Source organism: Bufo bufo, chromosome 3 (genome assembly GCF_905171765.1).
Source record: "Bufo bufo chromosome 3, aBufBuf1.1, whole genome shotgun sequence".
Classification (NCBI taxonomy): Eukaryota; Metazoa; Chordata; class Amphibia; order Anura; family Bufonidae; genus Bufo; species Bufo bufo.
This window is the reverse complement of record NC_053391.1, coordinates 10568401-10587923: the sequence shown is the minus strand read 5'-3', so window position 1 is coordinate 10587923 and position 19523 is coordinate 10568401. Positions and strand designations below refer to the sequence as shown.

The following is a 19523-nucleotide window of genomic DNA, read 5'->3' as shown; positions in this document are numbered from 1 at the left end:
TCTGTGGTCTCCTCATGCTGCTGCCACCTCTACACTATGTCACCGGGCCACTCTGTGGTCTCCTCATGCTGCTGCCACCTCTACACTATGTCACCGGGCCGCTCTGTGGTCTCCTCATGCTGCTGCCACCTCTACACTATGTCACCGGGCCACTCTGTGGTCTCCTCATGCTGCTGCCACCTCCACACTATGTCACCGGGACACTCTGTGGTCTCCTGATGCTGCTGCCACCTCTACACGATGTCACCGGGCCACTCTGTGGTCTCCTCATGCTGCTGCTACCTCTACACTATGTCACCGGGCCACTCTGTGGTCTCCTCATGCTGCTGCCACCTCTACACTATGTCACCAGGCTACTCTGTGGTCTCCTCATGCTGCTGCCACCTCTACACTATGTCACCGGGCCACTCTGTGGTCTCCTCATGCTGCTGCCACCTCTACACTATGTCACCGGGCTACTCTGTGGTCTCCTCATGCTGCTACCACCTCTAAACTATGTCAGCGGGCTACTCTGTGGTCTCCTCATGCTGCTGCCACCTCTACACTATGTCACCGGGCTACTCTGTGGTCTCCTCATGCTGCTGCCACCTCTACACTATGTCACCGGGCTACTCTGTGGTCTCCTCATGCTGCTGCCACCTCTACACTATGTCACCGGGCTACTCTGTGGTTTCCTCATGCAGCTGCCACCTCTACACTATGTCACCGGGCCACTCTGTGGACTTCTCATGCTGCTTTCACCTCACCACTATGTCATTGGTCCACTCCGTGGACTTCTCATGCTGTTCCCACCCTCCCCACTCCATGACTGGGCCACTATTTTGCCTTTCGGCCTGGCCGACATCATCATTTATTTGACCCTTATTCTGATCTGTCAGAAGGAAGGAAAAATGAGACGCACAACGGATCCTGTCTGTGTAGCAGCTGTAAGGCCTGTATGGTCCCATCAGAATTGGCTTGTGATTTGGTAGCCAAAAGCAGGAGTGGGTACAAAACACAGAAGACATGCAAATATTCCATTCACGTGTCATCTCTGTTTTGGATCCACTCCTGTTTTTATTTTGCTTTAGCAATACTGAGGGATTACTGAGCAAATGCTGACCGAGTGAAGGCGGATGTTCTACAGACAGGATCCAATTTTTGGGGGTTATTGTTGTGACGGATCAGAGAAAGGGCCAAATAATCAGTGATGTCAGCACAAACTTACTGCTGACCCCCTCTTCACTCTGTCGGGGGGCTCTACTTGTATAAGGGTTTAATAGAACAGGTTCTGTAGACATCTATGTGGAATTTATTTTATTCAGACATCCCCTTTAAGTTCCAGAGTTCCTGTGCAACTCCACCTACTGTATTATCCAGCAGTAATACTATCGGCCAGTAGGTGGTAGCATAATACTGTATCTGCATTGCTTCCATCACACATATTTACAGCATATCATACAGTATATACATGAGCAGTATATCACAGCGCAGTCCCTCCATCCCCACTGTGATGCGGCCGCCACTACCACCAATAATTATAATACTGGGGGGTGGGGAGGGAGGCGCACTGCGCCACCAATGAATATAATTTATCCCTAAATACAAATGTAGGCGGCGGGTGCCGACCATATCACATACCCGGGACCCGGCCTCAATGACAGGGAAGGGTGATCCACCAAACCCCTCAGGTGAATAGGACAAGGGTTCCAAACCCTAAGGGGGGGCTAATAGTTATTAAATCAAAAGAAAAGAAAAAAATAAAAAGTTTAAGAAAACACCAAAATATTAGGTATAAATCACCCCCTTTCCCAATGTTACATATAAAATATATAAACAACAAAAAAGAAACATATTACTTATGGTCGCCTATTAAAAAAATATCTCCTATGTGTTGAACGCAGTAACAGAAAAAAAAACAACAACACGCAATTCGCAATTTTTTTGTGTCCCCCCAAAAAATAGGATCGGACTGTTCTATTATGGGCCGGACATTCCATAAAATGCGGAATGCTCGCTGCTTTTTTGGTGTTTGGTATTGAGTATCGCAATACTTTTTTATGGTATCGAAATCGGGTTAGAATCCAGCTCCTTCTCTCCTCCAGGCCCGGCCCAGCGGTGACGTCATGACGTGTGGATCACTGCTGCGCTGGGCGGAGGAGAGAAGGAGCGCAGGGAGATGAGCTGTGGTAAGTGAATGAAAGGACCGCCGGCTCCCTGCGCTCCAGCAATGATAGGTATGTGAGGGGGGCCACTGGGGGGGTCATTATACTGTGAGGGGCCCGGGTTATAATACTGTGGAAGGGGGCCACTGGGGGGGTCATCATACTGTGTGTGGGGCCACTGAGGGTCATTATACTGTATGGTAGGAACTAAGGAAGTTATTATATTCTATGGGGGCACAGGGGGTCATTATACTGTATGGGGGCCACTGGGGGTCACTTTATTTTCCGGGGGGCACTGGGGGTCATTGTTGGAGCCACAGGGGGACATGTAAATGTAAAAAATGTTGCAAAGGAGCCCACACGAACCTGGAGCTGGCCTGGGAGTACCATAGGATCCTTGTCCACCGGAGTACCACAGGATCCTGGTCCACCGGAGTACCACAGGATTCTGGTCCACCAGAGTACCACAGGATTCTGGCCCACCAGAGTACCACAGGATCCTGGTCCACTGGAATAGCACAGGATCCTGGTCCACTGGAATAGCACAGGATCCTGGTCCACTAGAATACCACAGGATCCAGGGCCACCAGAGTACCATAGGATCCTGGTCGACCGGAGTACTACAGGATCCTGGCCCATCGGAGTACTACAGGATACTGGCCCACTGTAATAGCACAGGATCATGGCCCACCAAAGTACCTCAGGACCCTGGTCCACCAAAGTACCACAGGGTCCTGGTCCACCGGAGTACTACACAATCCTGGTCCACCGGAGTACCACAGGATCCTGGCCCACCGCAGTATCACAGGATCCTCGCCCACCGGAGTACCACAGGATTCTGGCCCACCAAAGTACCACAGGATTCTGACCCATCAGAGTACCACAGGATTCTGGCCCACCAGAGTACCACAGGATTCTGGACCACCAGAGTACCACAGGATTCTGGCCCACCAGAGTACCACAGGATTCTGGCCCACCAGAATAACACAGGATCCTGGACCACCAGAGTACCACAGGATTCTGGACCACCAGAGTACCACAGGATTCTGGACCACCAGAGTACCACAGGATTCTGGACCACCAGAGTACCACAGGATTCTGGACCACCAGAGTACCACAGGATTCTGGATCACCAGAGTACCACAGGAATCTGGACCACCAGAGTACCACAGGATTCTGGACCACCAGAGTACCACAGGATTCTGGACCACCAGAGTACCACAGGATTCTGGACCACCAGAGTACCACAGGATTCTGGACCACCAGAGTACCACAGGATTCTGGACCACCAGAGTACCACAGGATTCTGGACCACCAGAGTACCACAGGATCCTGGACCACCAGAGTACCACAGGATCCTGGACCACCAGAGTACCACAGGATCCTCCCGTGGGCCCAGGCTCTGATACTATAGTGGGCCCAACATAAAAGAAGTGATTGGAGCTGCCTCTGGAGCCAAGTACTTGCCACTGGCATCTTATTTAATTGAATCAAAGCCCATTCGACTTCACTCATGATATGGGGGTTGGATCCCAAAAATAATTTACTCTGATGGGCCCAAGGAACCCCTGTCCGGGAATGCACACCGCGCATTACATATCACATTACACATAAAACATGGTGCATCAACACTGATGCAAGTACATGGCGCACTTCAAGTGCACCTATTAGCAGGATCAACCCTATTACACCCTGGTAGAGTTAATCCTGCTGATTTACAATGTTACCTGACTTTTGACAATTGGTTGCAGCTTTCCTGAAAAAAAAAAAGTTATTATTCATTGTGCAAATGAGGGACGAGGGCTTCAGTGCACCGAGGGGGCGGGGCCTAGCCACACAGCTTTCCAGTGCTGACCACACCCCCACAGTGCGCTGCATTTGTATAAAGAATAAAAGTCTTTTTTATTTCTCTTGGGAAAGCCACAACCAATTTTTACAAGACTGCTATCATTTTAATCAGTGTGATCAACACTACCAGACAGAGTACCTGTTTAAATAGGGTTGATCCTGCTGAGAGGTGCTCTTTAAGTGCTGGGAGATATAATACAGCATGTAAAGGCCCCCTGTAGTTACAGTATATTCCTCTCTCCACCATACAGTCCCATGTAAATAACATCACACTATCTCTCCTGCCCCCTCCAAAATACATTCCTATGTAAATAACATCACTCCCTCCCACAGCCGCCTCAAACATACAGTCCCATGTAAATAACATCACTCCCTCCCACAGCCGCCTCCAACATACAGTCCCATGTAAATACCATCACTCCTTCCCACAGCCCCGCCTCCAACATACAGTCCCATGTAAATAACATCACTCCCTCTCACAGCCGCCTCCAACATACAGTCCCATGTAAATAACATCACTCCCTCCCACAGCCCCCTCCAAAATACATTCCTATGTAAATACCATCACTCCCACAGCCGCCTCCAACATACAGTCCCATGTAAATAACATCACTCCCTCCCACAGCCGCCTCCAACATACAGTCCCATGTAAATACCATCACTCCCTCCCACAGCCCCGCCTCCAACATACAGTCCCATGTAAATACCATCACTCCCTCCCACAGCTGCCTCGAACATACAGTCCCATGTAAATAACATCACTCCCTCCTTCAGCCACCATCAACATACAGTCCCATGTAATCAACATGACCCTCTCCCCTGCCACCTCCAACATACAGTTCCATGTAAAGAACATCACCCCCTCCCCAGCTGCCTTCAACATACAGTCCCATGTAAATAACATCACCCCCTCAACTTTCAGTCCCATGTAAATAACTTCCCTCCCTTCAGCCCTAACATACAGTCCCAGTTAAATAACCACAACTCCCAGCATTGCTCTGCCTCTCCCTTTATTTACCTCTCCTCAGGTAGCAGACATCACCACAGCTTCTTCTCCTCTTCACTGCCGTCCTCTCCTGCACTGGTCACATGATGGTGACATCATCGGAGGTCCTTCTCAACCACTGCCTGTTTTATTGGTCACATGACCTGTGATGTCACCACAGGTCCTTTTAGATCTTCCAGTGCATTAGATTCAATTGTATTGTAGTCCTGAGGACTTACAGTTCTATCTAGCTGGCAGGCAGGACATTCGGGCCCTGGGACAGAACATCAGGTGCCCAGGCCCTGAATGTTTTAACCTAGCAACGCCCCTGGCACACAGTATAGCAACAGTTCAGCCTTGTCAATGGTAATTCATGGCATCGGTGCTTTATGCAAACTTTTCTTGGGGTGCACTTTGTTTCACCCCTCTTGCAAGTGAAGGAGGCACAGTGCTAAACTCACACCCTTCACCCTGGGGATTATGGGGGTCCTGGCAACCAGACCCCCATCAATTAGAAAATGATGGAATGTACAAATGGGAAAACCCCTTTAAAGGCTATGGACACCTTTGGAATCCATTTTTTATGATTGCTTTTAACTTATTTTTGGTTAAAAATCATATTTTCAATTGGCCTTTATTAAAAATATTGAGCTGTTCTGTCACAAAGGGCTAACTGTTTTTCTAGCTGCGTGATTGGTACTTTCACTTTGTGCTGGTCATCTAATTACCCTCATCTCTAAACTACTGAGAGCTCATAAACACTTATGTAAGCCACATTCTTATCAGTAGGATAAGGACTGAGCTATAATAAATGTTGATAATGTCAGAGATAAGGAGTCCGTCAGCTCCTCAGATGACGGAAAAGACAAAAATTCCACAGGCACTAGTAGAGCATCTCAGCTCTGTACAGAAAAAAGGATTCCATATTTTTTTATAAGGACCAATTGAAAAAAATTATTTTAGCTCAAAATAAGTACAATTCAATAATAAAAAAAATTGACTCCAAAGTTGTCCATAGCTTTAAGTTCTCGGAACTGGAAGTTGTCTCAACTAGAAGTTCTTGGAGGAGCCACAGATTACTACTGCCCCCATCCTTCCAGCGGAGGTCGGTCTCGCTCTGTGACCACCGTGGTGGAGATATGAGGAGTCCTCGTCCCTGCAGCCACCGCACCATCATGCTCCAGCTCCTCAGCCGCCCGGGGGTGACGGGGACCCCGTGTTCCCTTATCGTTAGCACCTCGAGGATCAGTAGGAGACGTTGTCTGGTGGAGGACCACCGGCCGCACGTCCCCTGAAGACATTTAATGATGTGTAGTACCGACAGATCCCATTTGCATTATCGCTGCCCCATTAGACAGAGCTGAGGCTCCCGGCGCTCTTGTCGTCAGTCTCTTCTATGTGCCAGCCGGGGGCTGACAAATAGACTTTCATTATAATTTACCATTTGCTGTACCATCCATACTGGGGGAGGGGCGGTGGGGGGGGGGGGTAATGATATCATGGCGCACAGAGCTCTATGGAACTTACTGTAGAATTCAATGATGTAGCAGGAAAAAACCTTGGGGCGAATTCACATGCGGCAGATTTTTTCCAGACATTTTTGAGATTTTCCCATTTATCTAAATGTGTTTTGCATAAATCAATGCACCCGTGTCCGTTCCGTTTTTTGTTTTTTTTGCAGACCGTATGCGGAACTATTCATTTCAATGGGTCTGCAAAAAAAAAAAACTGAATTACTCCGTGTGCATTTTATTTGTGTATGTTCGTGTAACATGTCCTATTATTGTCTGCATTACGGACAAGGATAGGACACCTCTATTAGGGGCCAGCTGTTCCGTTCTGCAAAATACAGAATGCACACGGGCATCATCTGTATTTTTTGTGGATCCGTTTTTGCGCACTGCAAAACACATACGGTCGTGTGCATGAGGCCTTTACTATCCAAACAGAGGACTTTACAGACGCTTTTAATGTTCATGGCTGAACCTAAGAAAATAGGAGTGCCAGGGGGGCGCCAACACGCCACTCCACTTTCGTTGGGGTATTCAGTCGCAGTTCATATGCTGCAAACTGAGTATTTGTTACTGGTGAAAGAAACCCTTGCATTAGATTCAATGTCAGTCTTCATTTTTATATGCTGTTTTTCTAGGGTGTCTGTAATACCCACAAATGGCCACTTGATGGCAGCATCTGCATACTGCAGGGATTACCCTACATCTGTGATCATCCCATAATGCAAGATTCTGCAGCTTTTTGTCTTTTCATTTCTAAAGATGCTTGCTGTCAGTGAACGGGAACATTTTTGTTTACATTCAGAGGCTCATAGACCTTCTATTTCTCCCAGCTGAGGGTTTGTTACACTTGTATTCTAGCTCCAGGCTGATGCATTGTAGCAATGTCCCAGGAGAAGGGATACAATTGTAACAGTCTCTCAGCTGACAGTAGAATTAGCTTTGACTCTAAGTAAGAATGTTCCTATTCATTTGCAGCAAGCAGAGATCTTGAAAACGGTGAATAGTACTTTTCACTATACAGAGCCGACCCTTTGATAAGCCGGTGACTGTAGCAGTGGCACGTGGCGGTATGTACTGCACGTGGTGTGCACATTATATACCGCTATATTTTGGTGTTACTATACACAGAGAGAGGGAGAAAGATTTGGAGGTTATTTAATGGCTTCCTGTTGCTCGGTGGCCATAGGGTGCAGTGAGGCAGCGCCACCTGCTGGACTCTGCATCATCCAGGTCCTTGGGCCCCCAGGAGCCTCTATTGTCACCCCCTGCACATTAATATAGGTACAAACCTGAGGCCCCCCACCATTTATAGTGCGAAGCTTCTCCAGGACCGGCTCCTCCATCCACATCTGGGTGCTTAGTAATTAACCATTTCATGTAACGGCTAACCATCACTAACCCATTAACCCATCGCTGCAGTACTGACGGAAAATAACGATCTGATGCCTGTTTCCCTTCTAGAAAGAGACAGCAGCAGCCGCTTCAAGCAGAAAGGTATTGTACGATGAGAGCGCCCCCTGTCTGCTCCTCTATGCCTGTCCTTCTGGTGCCTTTAAGAGGCAAAGTGACCATCCTAGCGAGGGGTTAATTCAGAACTGTCTGTCTCTATGGGAGATGACAGGCTGAGAGTTACATAGGAACAAAGTCCCCAGAAGCACAGAGGATTTCAGGAGAGGAGTATGCTGATCTTATGGGAGGTCACATGGAGAGTTACATAGTGGAAGGAGCAGGGTCCTCCCGGCAGCACAGAGGATTTCAGGAAAGGAGTGTGCTGATCATGTGGAGGTCACAGGGTGAGAGTTACATAGTGGAAGGAGCAGGGTCCTCCCAGCAGCACAGAGGATTTCAGGAGAGGAGTGGGCTGATCTTGTGGGGATCACAGTCTGAGAGTCACATAGTCGAAGGAGCAGGGTCCCCAGCAGCACAGAGGATTTCAGGAGAGGAGAATGCTGATCTTATGGGAGGTCACATGGAGAGTTACATAGTGGAAGGAGCAGGGTGTCCAGCAGCACAGAGGATTTCAGGAGAGGAGTGTGCTGATCCTGTGGAGGTCACAGGCTGAGAGTTACATAGTGGAAGGAGCAGGGTCCTCCCAGCAACACAGAGGATTTCAGGAGAGGAGTGTGCTGATCTTGTGGAGGTCACAGGATGAGAGTTACATACTGGAAGGAGCAGGGTCCTCCCAGCAGCACAGAGGATTTCAGGAGAGGAGTGTGCTGATCTTGTGGGGATCACAGTCTGAGAGTCACATAGTGGAAGGAGCAGGGTCCCCAGCAGCACAGAGGATTTCAGAAGAGGAGTGTGCTGATCTTGTAGAGGTCACAGGAGGAGAGTTACATAGTGGAAGGAGCAGAGACCTTCCAGCAGCACAGAGGATTTCAGGAGAGGAGTGTGCTGATCCTGTGGAGGTCACAGGCTGAGAGTTACATAGTGGAAGGAGCAGGGTCCCCAGCAGCACAGAGGATTTCAGGAGAGGAGTGTGCTGATCTTGTAGAGGTCACAGGATGAGAGTTACATAGTGGAAGGAGCAGGGTCCCCAGCAGCACAGAGGATTTCAGAAGAGGAGTGTGTTGATCTTGTGGAGGTCACAGACTGAGAGTCACATAGTGGAAGGGGCAGGGTCTCCAGCAGCACAGAGGATTTCTGGAGAGGACCGTGCGCGGATCTTTTGTAAGGTCTCAGACTATACATAGTAGAAGGGGCTGAATCCTCACAGCAGCACAGAATGTTTCAGGAGTGGGATGAGCTGCTTTTATGGGAGATCACAAGCTCTTCCTGTTAATACATCTCATATATGATCTGAAATGGTTCAGAAATGGTTCAGAAAGCGTCAATCACTGACGTGTGGTATTATTCTACGGTACAAGTTGTCTTATAATGGAGCGATGAAACCTGTGGGGTTGTTATGCACGTGGCAGTGTCGGCTGTAACATACGTGTCACTGTATGGTGCCTCTGTACAGTGGGGTTATGCTGGAGCCAGTGCTCTACGTCCCCCCATCATACGGTATCGCCCCGTTACAGCCTATAGAGCTGGTTACAGCAGCAGTGTAATTCCACACTCTGTCCAGCGGGTGGCAGCAGACACCTGTGAATACTCTGCTCCTGTATAATTAGGAGACGCATATTAATAAGGGGCTGATAGAATACGCCGAGCCTTATTAAATGGTATAAATCCGCCCGTAACCTACGAACCCTCTAGATGATATGGAGATTTAGTCGCCACTTCCAGCAGGACCTGATTAAGCCTCCAAATCAGCAATCAGGGTTCACTTTTGTTTTATCAGATTTTTTGTTTTTGTATTTTTCGGGCAGATTTTGAAAAGCGCCCCTTAAGCGCAGATGTCTTGCAGACCGTTGCTCATCAGAAGCCCCCTGAATAGCCCAAGGCCCAATACAAGCCCATCTTTCCACATATTTACCCCCATAGTGTTCCTCTTTGGATTACGTTATGGAGGCATGAGGCGCCTCATGCCTCAAAAACTCATTAGTTACTAAGAAACTTACGAGCAATGTTCTGTTGCATAATGTAGCTTTACCGGGGAGCAATGAGTGTGAGGTATGTGGTGCCTCATGCCTCACATCATACAGATGCTCTGTGGAGCGCAGGGCTGTCCGCTATTGATTCTGCAGCGTATGACGGTCTCTCGCTCTCGCGGAGGAACAAGGAGGGGGAGATTGTAGGGAGTGCGCGTTCTCTGTCACGGGCGTCTGGTCGCTGCTCGCTGGACACATGATGTACACATACCCATACATACACATAGGACACATGATGTACACGTAGGACACATGACGCACACATACACATAGGACACGCGGACACGTGTACACGTAGGACACATGACGCACACATACCCATACATACACATAGGACACATGATGTACACGTAGGACACATGATGCACACATACCCATACATACACATAGGACACATGATGTACACGTAGGACACATGATGCACACATACACATAGGACACGCGGACACGTGTACACGTAGGACACATGACGCACACATACCCATACATACACATAGGACACATGATGTACACGTAGGACACATGACGCACACATACACATAGGACACGCGGACACGTGTACACGTAGGACACATGACGCACACATACATACACATAGGACACACGGACACGTGTACACGTAGGACACATGATGCACACATACCCATACATACACATAGGACACGCGGACACGTGTACACGTAGGACACATGATGCACACATACCCATACATACACATAGGACACGCGGACACGTGTACACGTAGGACACATGATGCACACATACCCATACATACACATAGGACACACACACTACGTACCACACAAGGCCGTGCGACAATCCACAATCTATGTCGGCTCCTTTGCGGTTGTATGCTTAAGCCATTTTCTAGAAAGCGTTGAATGAGACCGAGCTGCCGGCGCGCGCTCTCTTTCCTGCGCGCACCACGTCCCCTTTTTGTAGACCTGTCGGAAAAAGTCACCGATTTTGTCGCAAAATGACTTACAACAAAATCTGCTATTAATATAAGCCTCAAAAGTGGCGTATATCAGTACATAAATGGGCCCCATAATGAGTACTTTCTTCCAGAGATAGCGCCACACCTGTGCAGAGGCTGGTTGAGGTATTGCAGCTCTATTAAAGTGGAAGGGTCCGAGCTGCTGTACCGCAACCTGTGGAGACGTAGATGTGAAAAATGGGTCACAAGGGCGAAGTCCACCATGAGTAAAGTAACTTATATTACCTTCAAATACAAATAACTAAAATGGCAGCAGGCAGGACGCGTTTCAGAGGCGGCCTGCTTCCTCCTGGTATGTGAAGAAAGAGGCGCTGGTATCTGAAGAAGGAGGCACTGGTATCTGAAGAGGGAGGCACTGGTATCTGAAGAGGGAGGCACTGGTATCTGAAGAGGGAGGCACTGGTATCTGAAGAGGGAGGCACTGGTATATAAAGAGGGAGGCACTGGTATATGAAGAGGGAGGCACTGGTATATGAAGAGGGAGGCACTGGTATATGAAGAGGGAGGCACTGGTATCTGAAGAGGGAGGCACTGGTATATGAAGAGGGAGGCACTGGTATATGAAGAGGGAGGCACTGGTATATGAAGAGGGAGGCGCTGGTAACTGAAGAAGGAGGCACTGGTATATGAAGAGGGAGGCACTGGTAACTGAAGAAGGAGGCACTGGTATATGAAGAGGGAGGCACTGGTAACTGAAGAAGGAGGCACTGGTATATGAAGAGGGAGGCACTGGTAACTGAAGAAGGAGGCACTGGTATATGAAGAAGTAGGCACTGGTATTGGAATGTGGAGGCACTGGTATATGAAGAAGGAGGCACTGGTATATGAAGAGGGAGAAACTGGTATATGAAGAAGTAGGCACTGGTATTGGAAGATGGAGGCACTGGTATATGAAGAGGGAGGCACTGGTATATGAAGAGGGAGGCACTGGTATATGAAGAGGGAGGCACTGGTATCTGAAGAGGGAGGCACTGGTATCTGAAGAGGGAGGCACTGGTATATGAAGAGGGAGGCACTGGTATCTGAAGAGGGAGGCACTGGTATATGAAGAGGGAGGCACTGGTATATGAAGAGAGAGGCACTGGTATCTGAAGAGGGAGGCACTGGTATATGAAGAGGGAGAAACTGGTATATGAAGAAGTAGGCACTGGTATTGGAAGATGGAGGCACTGGTATATAAAGAGGGAGGCACTGGTATATGAAGAGGGAGGCACTGGTATATGAAGAGGGAGGCACTGGTATATGAAGAGGGAGGCACTGGTATATGAAGAAGTAGGCACTGGTATTGGAAGATGGAGGCACTAGTATATGAAGAAGGAGGCACTGGTATATGAAGAGGGAGGAACTGGTATATGAAGAGGGAGGCACTGGTATATGAAGAGGGAGGCACTGCTATCTGAAGAGGGAGGCACTGGTATATGAAGAGGGAGGCACTGGTATATGAAGAGGGAGGCACTGGTATATGAAGAGGGAGGCACTGGTATCTGAAGAGGGAGGCACTGGTATATGAAGATGGGGGCACTGGTATATGAAGAGGGAGGCACTGGTGTCTGAAGAAGGAGGCACTGGTATATGAAGAGGGAGGCACTGGTATATGAAGAGGGAGGCACTGGTATCTGAAGAGGGAGGCACTGGTGTCTGAAGGAGGCACTGGTATATGAAGAGGGAGGCACTGGTATATAAAGAGGGAGGCAGTGGTATATGAAGAGGGAGGCACTGGTATATGAAGAGGGAGGCACTGGTATATGAAGAGGGAGGCACTGGTATATGAGGGAGGCACTGGTATATGAAGAGGGAGGCAGTGGTATATGAAGAGGGAGGCACTGGTATATAAAGAGGGAGGCAGTGGTATATGAGGGAGGCAGTGGTATATGAAGAGGGAGGCACTGGTATATGAAGAGGGAGGCACTGGTATATGAAGAGGGAGGCACTGGTATATGAGGGAGGCACTGGTATATGAAGAGGGAGGCAGTGGTATATGAAGAGGGAGGCAGTGGTATATGAAGAGGGAGGCACTGGTATATGAAGAGGGAGGCAGGCCACCTCTGAAACGCGTTGCATCTGCTGTTATTTCATTTGAACTGCGTTTTACTGTAATAAATCAGACATCTTATCGATGGTGGTCAGCGCCCTCCGGGCCCAGTTTTAGCTCCTACGTCTACACATGGAGCCTGATGTGGAGATCCGGTGGGGGGTGCAGGACGTGTCTCATCTGGTGCACCCCCTTCACTGGGTTGTCCTGTCCTCTCTATTCCATGGCACCAGGACCGTGCTATAATCTGCTAGATTACATGTATTACAGTCTCTGGTTGAGATCCATCCCCCGTTCCAGCATCCATGTAATCACATCTCCAGTCAGTGGTCTCATTGATTGGATGAGGCGGATAAATAGGACCCTGGAGAACATCTGCTGATCATCAGACCTCCACATCTGAATGAGGACTGACAGTAGTGGAGTGACCACCAAGCAGAAAAGATGATAGATCTCTCTCTCTCTCAGCATCTCTCTCTCAGAATCTCTCTCTCTCAGCATCTCTCGCACTCTCTCTCTTGGCATCTCTCTCTCTCTCTCTGTATCTCTCTCAGCATTGCTCTCTCTCAGCATCTCTCTCTCTCTCAGCATCTCTCTCTCTCTCTCTGCATCTCTCTCTCTGCATCGCTCTCTCTCTCTCTGCATCTCTCTCTCAGCATCTCTCTCAGCATTTCTCTCTCTCAGCATATCTCTCTCTCAGCATCTCTCTCTCAGCATCTCTCTCTCTCAGCATCTCTCTCTCTCTGCATCTCTCTCTCAGCATCTCTCTCAGCATTGCTCTCTCTCAGCATTGCTCTCTCTCAGCATTGCTCTCTCTCAGCATCACTCTCTCTCAGCATCGCTCTCTCTCTCTCTCTCTCTGCATCTCTCTCTCAGCATCTCTCTCTCTCTCAGCATCTCTCTCTCAGCATCTCTCTCTCTCTGCATCTCTCTCTCTCTCTGCATCTCTCTCTCAGCATCTCTCTCAGCATCTCTCTCTCAGCATCTCTCTCTCTCAGCATCTCTCTCTCTCTCAGCATCTCTCTCTCTCAGCATCGCTCTCTCTCAGCATCTCTCTCTCTCTCTCTCTGCATCTCTCTCTCAGCATCTCTCTCTCTCAGCATCTCTCGCACTCTCAGCATCTCTCTTTCAGCATCGCACTCTCTCTCTCTCAGCATCTCTCTCTCTTTCAGCATCGCCCTCTCTCTCACTCTCTCTCTCAGCATCTCTCTCTCTCTCTGCATCTCTCTCTCAGCATCTCTCACACTCTCAGCATCTCTCTTTCAGCATCTCTCTCTCTCTGCATCTCTCTCTCAGCATCTCTCGCACTCTCTCTCTCAGCATCTCTCGCACTCTCCGCATCTCTCTTTCAGCATCGCCCTCTCTCTCACTCTCTCTCTCAGCATCTCTCTCTCTCTCTGCATCTCTCTCTCAGCATCTCTCTTTCAGCATCTCTCTCTCTCTGCATCTCTCTCTCAGCATCTCTCGCACTCTCTCTCTCAGCATCTCTCGCACTCTCAGCATCTCTCTTTCAGCATCGCCCTCTCGCGCACTCTCTCTCTCAGCATCTCTCGCACTCTCTGTTTGTCCTGTCCTGTTAAACCTACACAAAGGCCTCTCTGTCAAACTAGACAGCTACAATTACCACTTGTACAGTATCCAGAATAGACTAAAACAAGCAAGTGGAAGTAATGTACCAAAATATCATTTATTATAAAATATAAAGTATGGGGAAACAACAGGATGGTATACAGTATACAGAAAAGCAAAGGGAGATGCAACACCAATCCATACACCTATCGACCTGTGCAAAATGAGCCACAGGGTCGTAAAGCCAATGAACTGGGGATTTAGCTCTGGGACAGCCAAAATGGCACAAAAATAATCGCCACAATGGGGCTATGTGCAATAGGTACAAAAGATCGTACCTGGTTGACCATGAGCTATCCCACACATCCCAAAATACATAGGCAACAACACTGACCAATATGACAGTGAACCCTCAGTAAGAGTAACTATCTAGATCTCAAAAAAATGGCAAGATAAACCTGAGAATACAGGACCCACTATGGATACATATGGGAGTGCCCTATGGGGATGCCAGGCTGTACTAAACGCAGGACGTACCTGAAGACATGGGGAATGGATGGATAACAGACCCTGAGCGCGAGACCTCGCGCTCAGGGTCTGTTATCCATCCATTCACAGCTAACCCTATCTACAGTTCGATTGGTGGAGGTCTTAATGGGTCCCCTTTAAATGGAGCATTGGTCATGTGTCCTACTATGGGAATGACGGACGTGGCCGAACATCGGTCAGTCCCATAGACTTTAAAACGAAGTGGCAGCACACATGCAAGCTGAGATTTTTTTAAGGAATAAACCATTAGGCATCAAATAAGTTTTGCATTGCTGATATTTGATACGTTTTATCTAGATATTTCCAATGACCTTCTCTCTTTTTTCTGATGTTCTACTAGGACCTGGAACGGTGATAGCAGACAATGGATCCACCAGCCTGGCTGCTTCCATCTGGCTAATGGCTATTTCCCTCTTCTGCCTAATTTGCAAATGTTAATAAAATACATATATACAAGAAAAAAAAAAAGAAAATACAGAAAAAAGTAATACGGGAGAGGAGGAGAGAGAGACGGGACTGTTTCTTTCACAAAGTGTGCTGAGAAGCAATGGAAAAAAAACATACATTGGGGAAAAAAAATCTAAAAAAAAAAAATTACAAAGACCAGAAAATTCTACAAAAAACCAACAACCTGCAAGACGAAGGGACTGAAATCCGTGTCAAGAACCAATTACCGCTGAGAACATTGAAATGTTGTAAAAATTTTGTTTTCAATTTTTTTCCTGTCTTTTTCTTTTCTCGGTTTGAGATTCTTTTCATGTAATTGTCTATCTCTGGTGTTCCAGCCTCTCTCTCTCGCTCATTCCCGATGGACTCTTATTAACGATAAGATTTACCCTGATTTTCTGGTGTCCCTCAGCCTTTTTGGAGTAGGAAACTTTTTCAAGTTCCTCCTACCACAAAGAGGTTCTAGCATCGCCTGGACTGCGTGGTCAGTAGATGGCACGCTAGGAGGACACGCATTTTACCTTGATGACCTCACTACCTATAGGACGTGCTATCACATTGAGCTTGGTTTTTTGTAGAGACTTAGGGCGGCAACGCCTGACCCTACTAAGGACACATGACTATGATAATATATATGATGATAGAGAGATTAGTTTTGTAAAATTTGATCCTTCTGAGGTCTTTCACCACTTGACTGCAATGAACTTGGTGTCCTCCACGTGACATCTACATTCTCCACAAGTTGAGCGTCCATGTTTAATCCCTTTGCCTCTAGGTCCACCACAAAAGGCACAACACTCTTATATCTGTCCTGATGACTCATGTTGGGTTCTATGCTCAACAGTTTAATCCATCTCCTTTTCTCTATTTTAGAGACAACCGGGATGGTACACCAGACACACCAGCGCACACCCAGAATTGAACAAAAACATACTAAAGGGGCAAAGGGTTTAAAACCCCTTCTGGGCTCAAATCTTACAGGGACTGCTTTTCTTGCCTGCTTCTCGTGTGTGTGCGTGAGTGTGTGCAAAGCTTGCCGTAGGGACACTAACACATATCAAAAACAAACAGGGTTTTGTTCATAGAGAGCCGGTTGCCACACTATTAAATACTTTTTTTTGCATGATAGGGTAAGGAGCCTATAGGCACCAGGAGAGCATCCAACCAATAGCCATAGGGTATAATTTGTATAATGATTGCTCTTGACCCAACTGGAGTGCTTTATCGATAAACCATCTCCGTAGAACCTTGCAGATCACCAATGGCTTTTCCAACTAGCATCTTAACTCATGTACCACAAGATTTAGGGAAAGGAATGACCTGGCCATTAGACAAGCATTATTTCAGCCGCAGACTCGGGCACACAGATTAAAGGGGTGCTGAGAACAAATTGGTTTTACAGGGTTTTTCTTAAAAAACAAAATCATTTTCATACCTCAGACTGATAGTCTCATAAGTAGCATTGACGTGTGGTATTGAGGTTGTGACGTGATTTACGCATATCTATCAGAGTACGATGGAGTCTTCTTATATAAGTTAGAGGTGGAGGGCAAATCTTCCTGGAAGCAGTTCAACAATCATGAAGTGATCATTGGATGATATTCCTGAAGCTTAGGGAAGAGTTTTTGAACTATGTTGTCTTTATATAGTAAGATGAAAAAAATATATATTTTTTTTAATGGTAAATCATTGGCCCCTTGAGTCAGCTCTTTACATGGACCGTGGTGGTTAATGATGACTCCACACTGAACTTCTGATGTCCATCAGATAAATATTCATGGCAGATGTTGGTTGAATTAACTTATTAGTTGAATAATCCATATTGACTGTCTTATTTCCTATTGAAACCTAGACAAACCATTGGAAAAAGTAAGGAGTTTTAGACAACATGGGGTACAGATGTGTCCTACCTTACCTTGCCTCTTGGATCAGCATATCTTCAGATGTGTAACCCAGATGACTAACATGAGGAGAAAAAAACATGATTTCAAGACACTCTGTTGGGAGTTTTTATGCTATATATGAACACCCAGTGGTTGTGATGTGTACTAAAGCCTGTCGAGGTTTTGACTAATATGCTGCAATTTTTGCTCTGAATTTGTATTGTGAGAAATCGAGGTTGTTAACCAGTTTTGTGAAAGGGTAAGGGTGGACACATCTTCCTAGCTGGTGGCTCATGGAGTCGAAGCTCTACTCATTGGATGGTCAAAGTACTATACATCCCAAATTGACTTGTAATAATAGTTTGTTCCCAGATTTAAGGTCTTAATTTCACAGCCATCATCTCCCATGCTCAATTTGTTCTTGAAGCAATTTTAACAATTTCATAAAGATTAAGAGAGTATCTATTATATTGACTGTGCCCTATACTTCCTATAGGAAATAGAGTTAGAGTTTTATTATACATTCAATGTGGCTCCTTCTTATAGTAGAAGTAACTTGAGGAGGTAGGATATAGCTGGTGGCCCGTTGAGTCACTGCTCTACTTGATGAGTGGTCAGAGCACGGAAAATGCTAGTTATAGTCCCAAATCTACTTAGAAGAAAAATATCAACTTTACCTGAAAAGGACTATTTTACTCATGGTCACGTCTATCAGCTAAGGTGCAGAGATCATTTTTTGGCAGTATCTGCTACAAGAGGGATCAGAATTTACAGTTATGGCTATTAAATTGGTGTTTCCACCTTGACTCCAGCACAGCTCTAAGTTTTGCCCTTTTGACTCGTGTGTTGGCCACAACGTAGGAGACGCTTTGCAAGTTTTCTTCTATTCACCATCAAATGGATTTGTCCAACTTATCCCAGTGGTGGGTATTTTCACATTTGGCAAGAGAGGAATTGAGCCGGCCAAGTCCATAAGAATCAGCAATTGTTCCTCCATGAACTTCCCCCATTCCCGTTTTGGCATCTACTTGCCAGGTCTGAATTGTTCACATCACACATTAGATGCACATTAAATATATGTAACTATTGTGAAACGTGTGTTATTCTTTGCAGTGCATGAAAGAACAAATGTATTTGTAGAGGGGGTTACTTTCGAGAGTCGTCATATTTCCTGCGCTGTAGAACTGTCATTGAATAAAGTTTATGTCATCTCTATTATCCACTAGTTTTGAGGTCCATGGGAAATGGTTTTGCTCTGTATTCAGTATGTAGTGCCTTTGAAGTGACATTATAATGAAGCATTACTTAAATGATTGTACATATGGTCCTCTTGGGGTTGAGTCTTATAAGGTAGACGCCATGACTGTCTGCTTTGTCTAAGACATTTCTTGGTAAATTTATGTCTTGCACCATTCTCCACCCAAAATTTCAACTAATGCCCAATATTTGTAGTGGACAGTTTTTCAGATGATCATAACACGACTGCACCTTAGCTTCTGTATTACGATCTCAACACCTCAACCCCCCCCCCCCCCCCCCCATGGTTCTACACCGAAAGAAAAACTTAAAGGAATATTCCAGGCAGAATGGAGTGGCAGAGTGCATGCCCAACCAGCGCTCCATTCAGATTCTTCCTTGATGTGTTCCTATGGCTGGAGAGGAATGAGACAATCGGTGGAGGTCTTAATAGTTGGACCCCAACAGATCAAGCATTTAGTGGATAGGTGAGAAATATTTCAGGCTTGAATACCCCATTAAGGTTGTCATCTATTAGTAATTGAAGCTCAAAGGCTTATTCGGATGTCAACTATGTCTCCCAACTCTGCCATGATTCCACTTTCTTGCAGAGGCATATCTTCTGAAATTCTACATGTCTGGGCCTTCTTTGCCTGGACATCTGTCACTGTGGAGGGTCAGGAAGCCCCCATGTAAGATCATCACCCGATTCGACATGTTCGGTCAGGTTTTTTCAATGGTCACCCTTAGCTCGGCAAAAACTCTATGGGCAGGTGCAATACC

The 19523-nt window shown here is 46.9% G+C and overlaps 1 protein-coding gene across 3 annotated transcripts in view; it reads left to right on the top strand.

Annotated features, from left to right (window-relative positions):
• Window positions 1–19085, top strand: part of LOC120994382 (limbic system associated membrane protein) — a 695952-nt gene extending 676867 nt beyond the window's left edge. For 2 of the 3 annotated variants that reach the window (XM_040422903.1, XM_040422900.1), the window contains one exon: window positions 15515–19085. In XM_040422903.1, coding sequence (XP_040278837.1) covers window positions 15515–15612 — 98 coding nt within the window. In that variant the 3' untranslated portion in view covers window positions 15613–19085. Of the gene's footprint in view, window positions 1–7952; window positions 7986–15514 lie in introns of all 3 variants that reach the window. The other variant, XM_040422902.1, reaches the window with a different exon arrangement.
• Window positions 19086–19523: the final 438 nt, after the last annotated feature.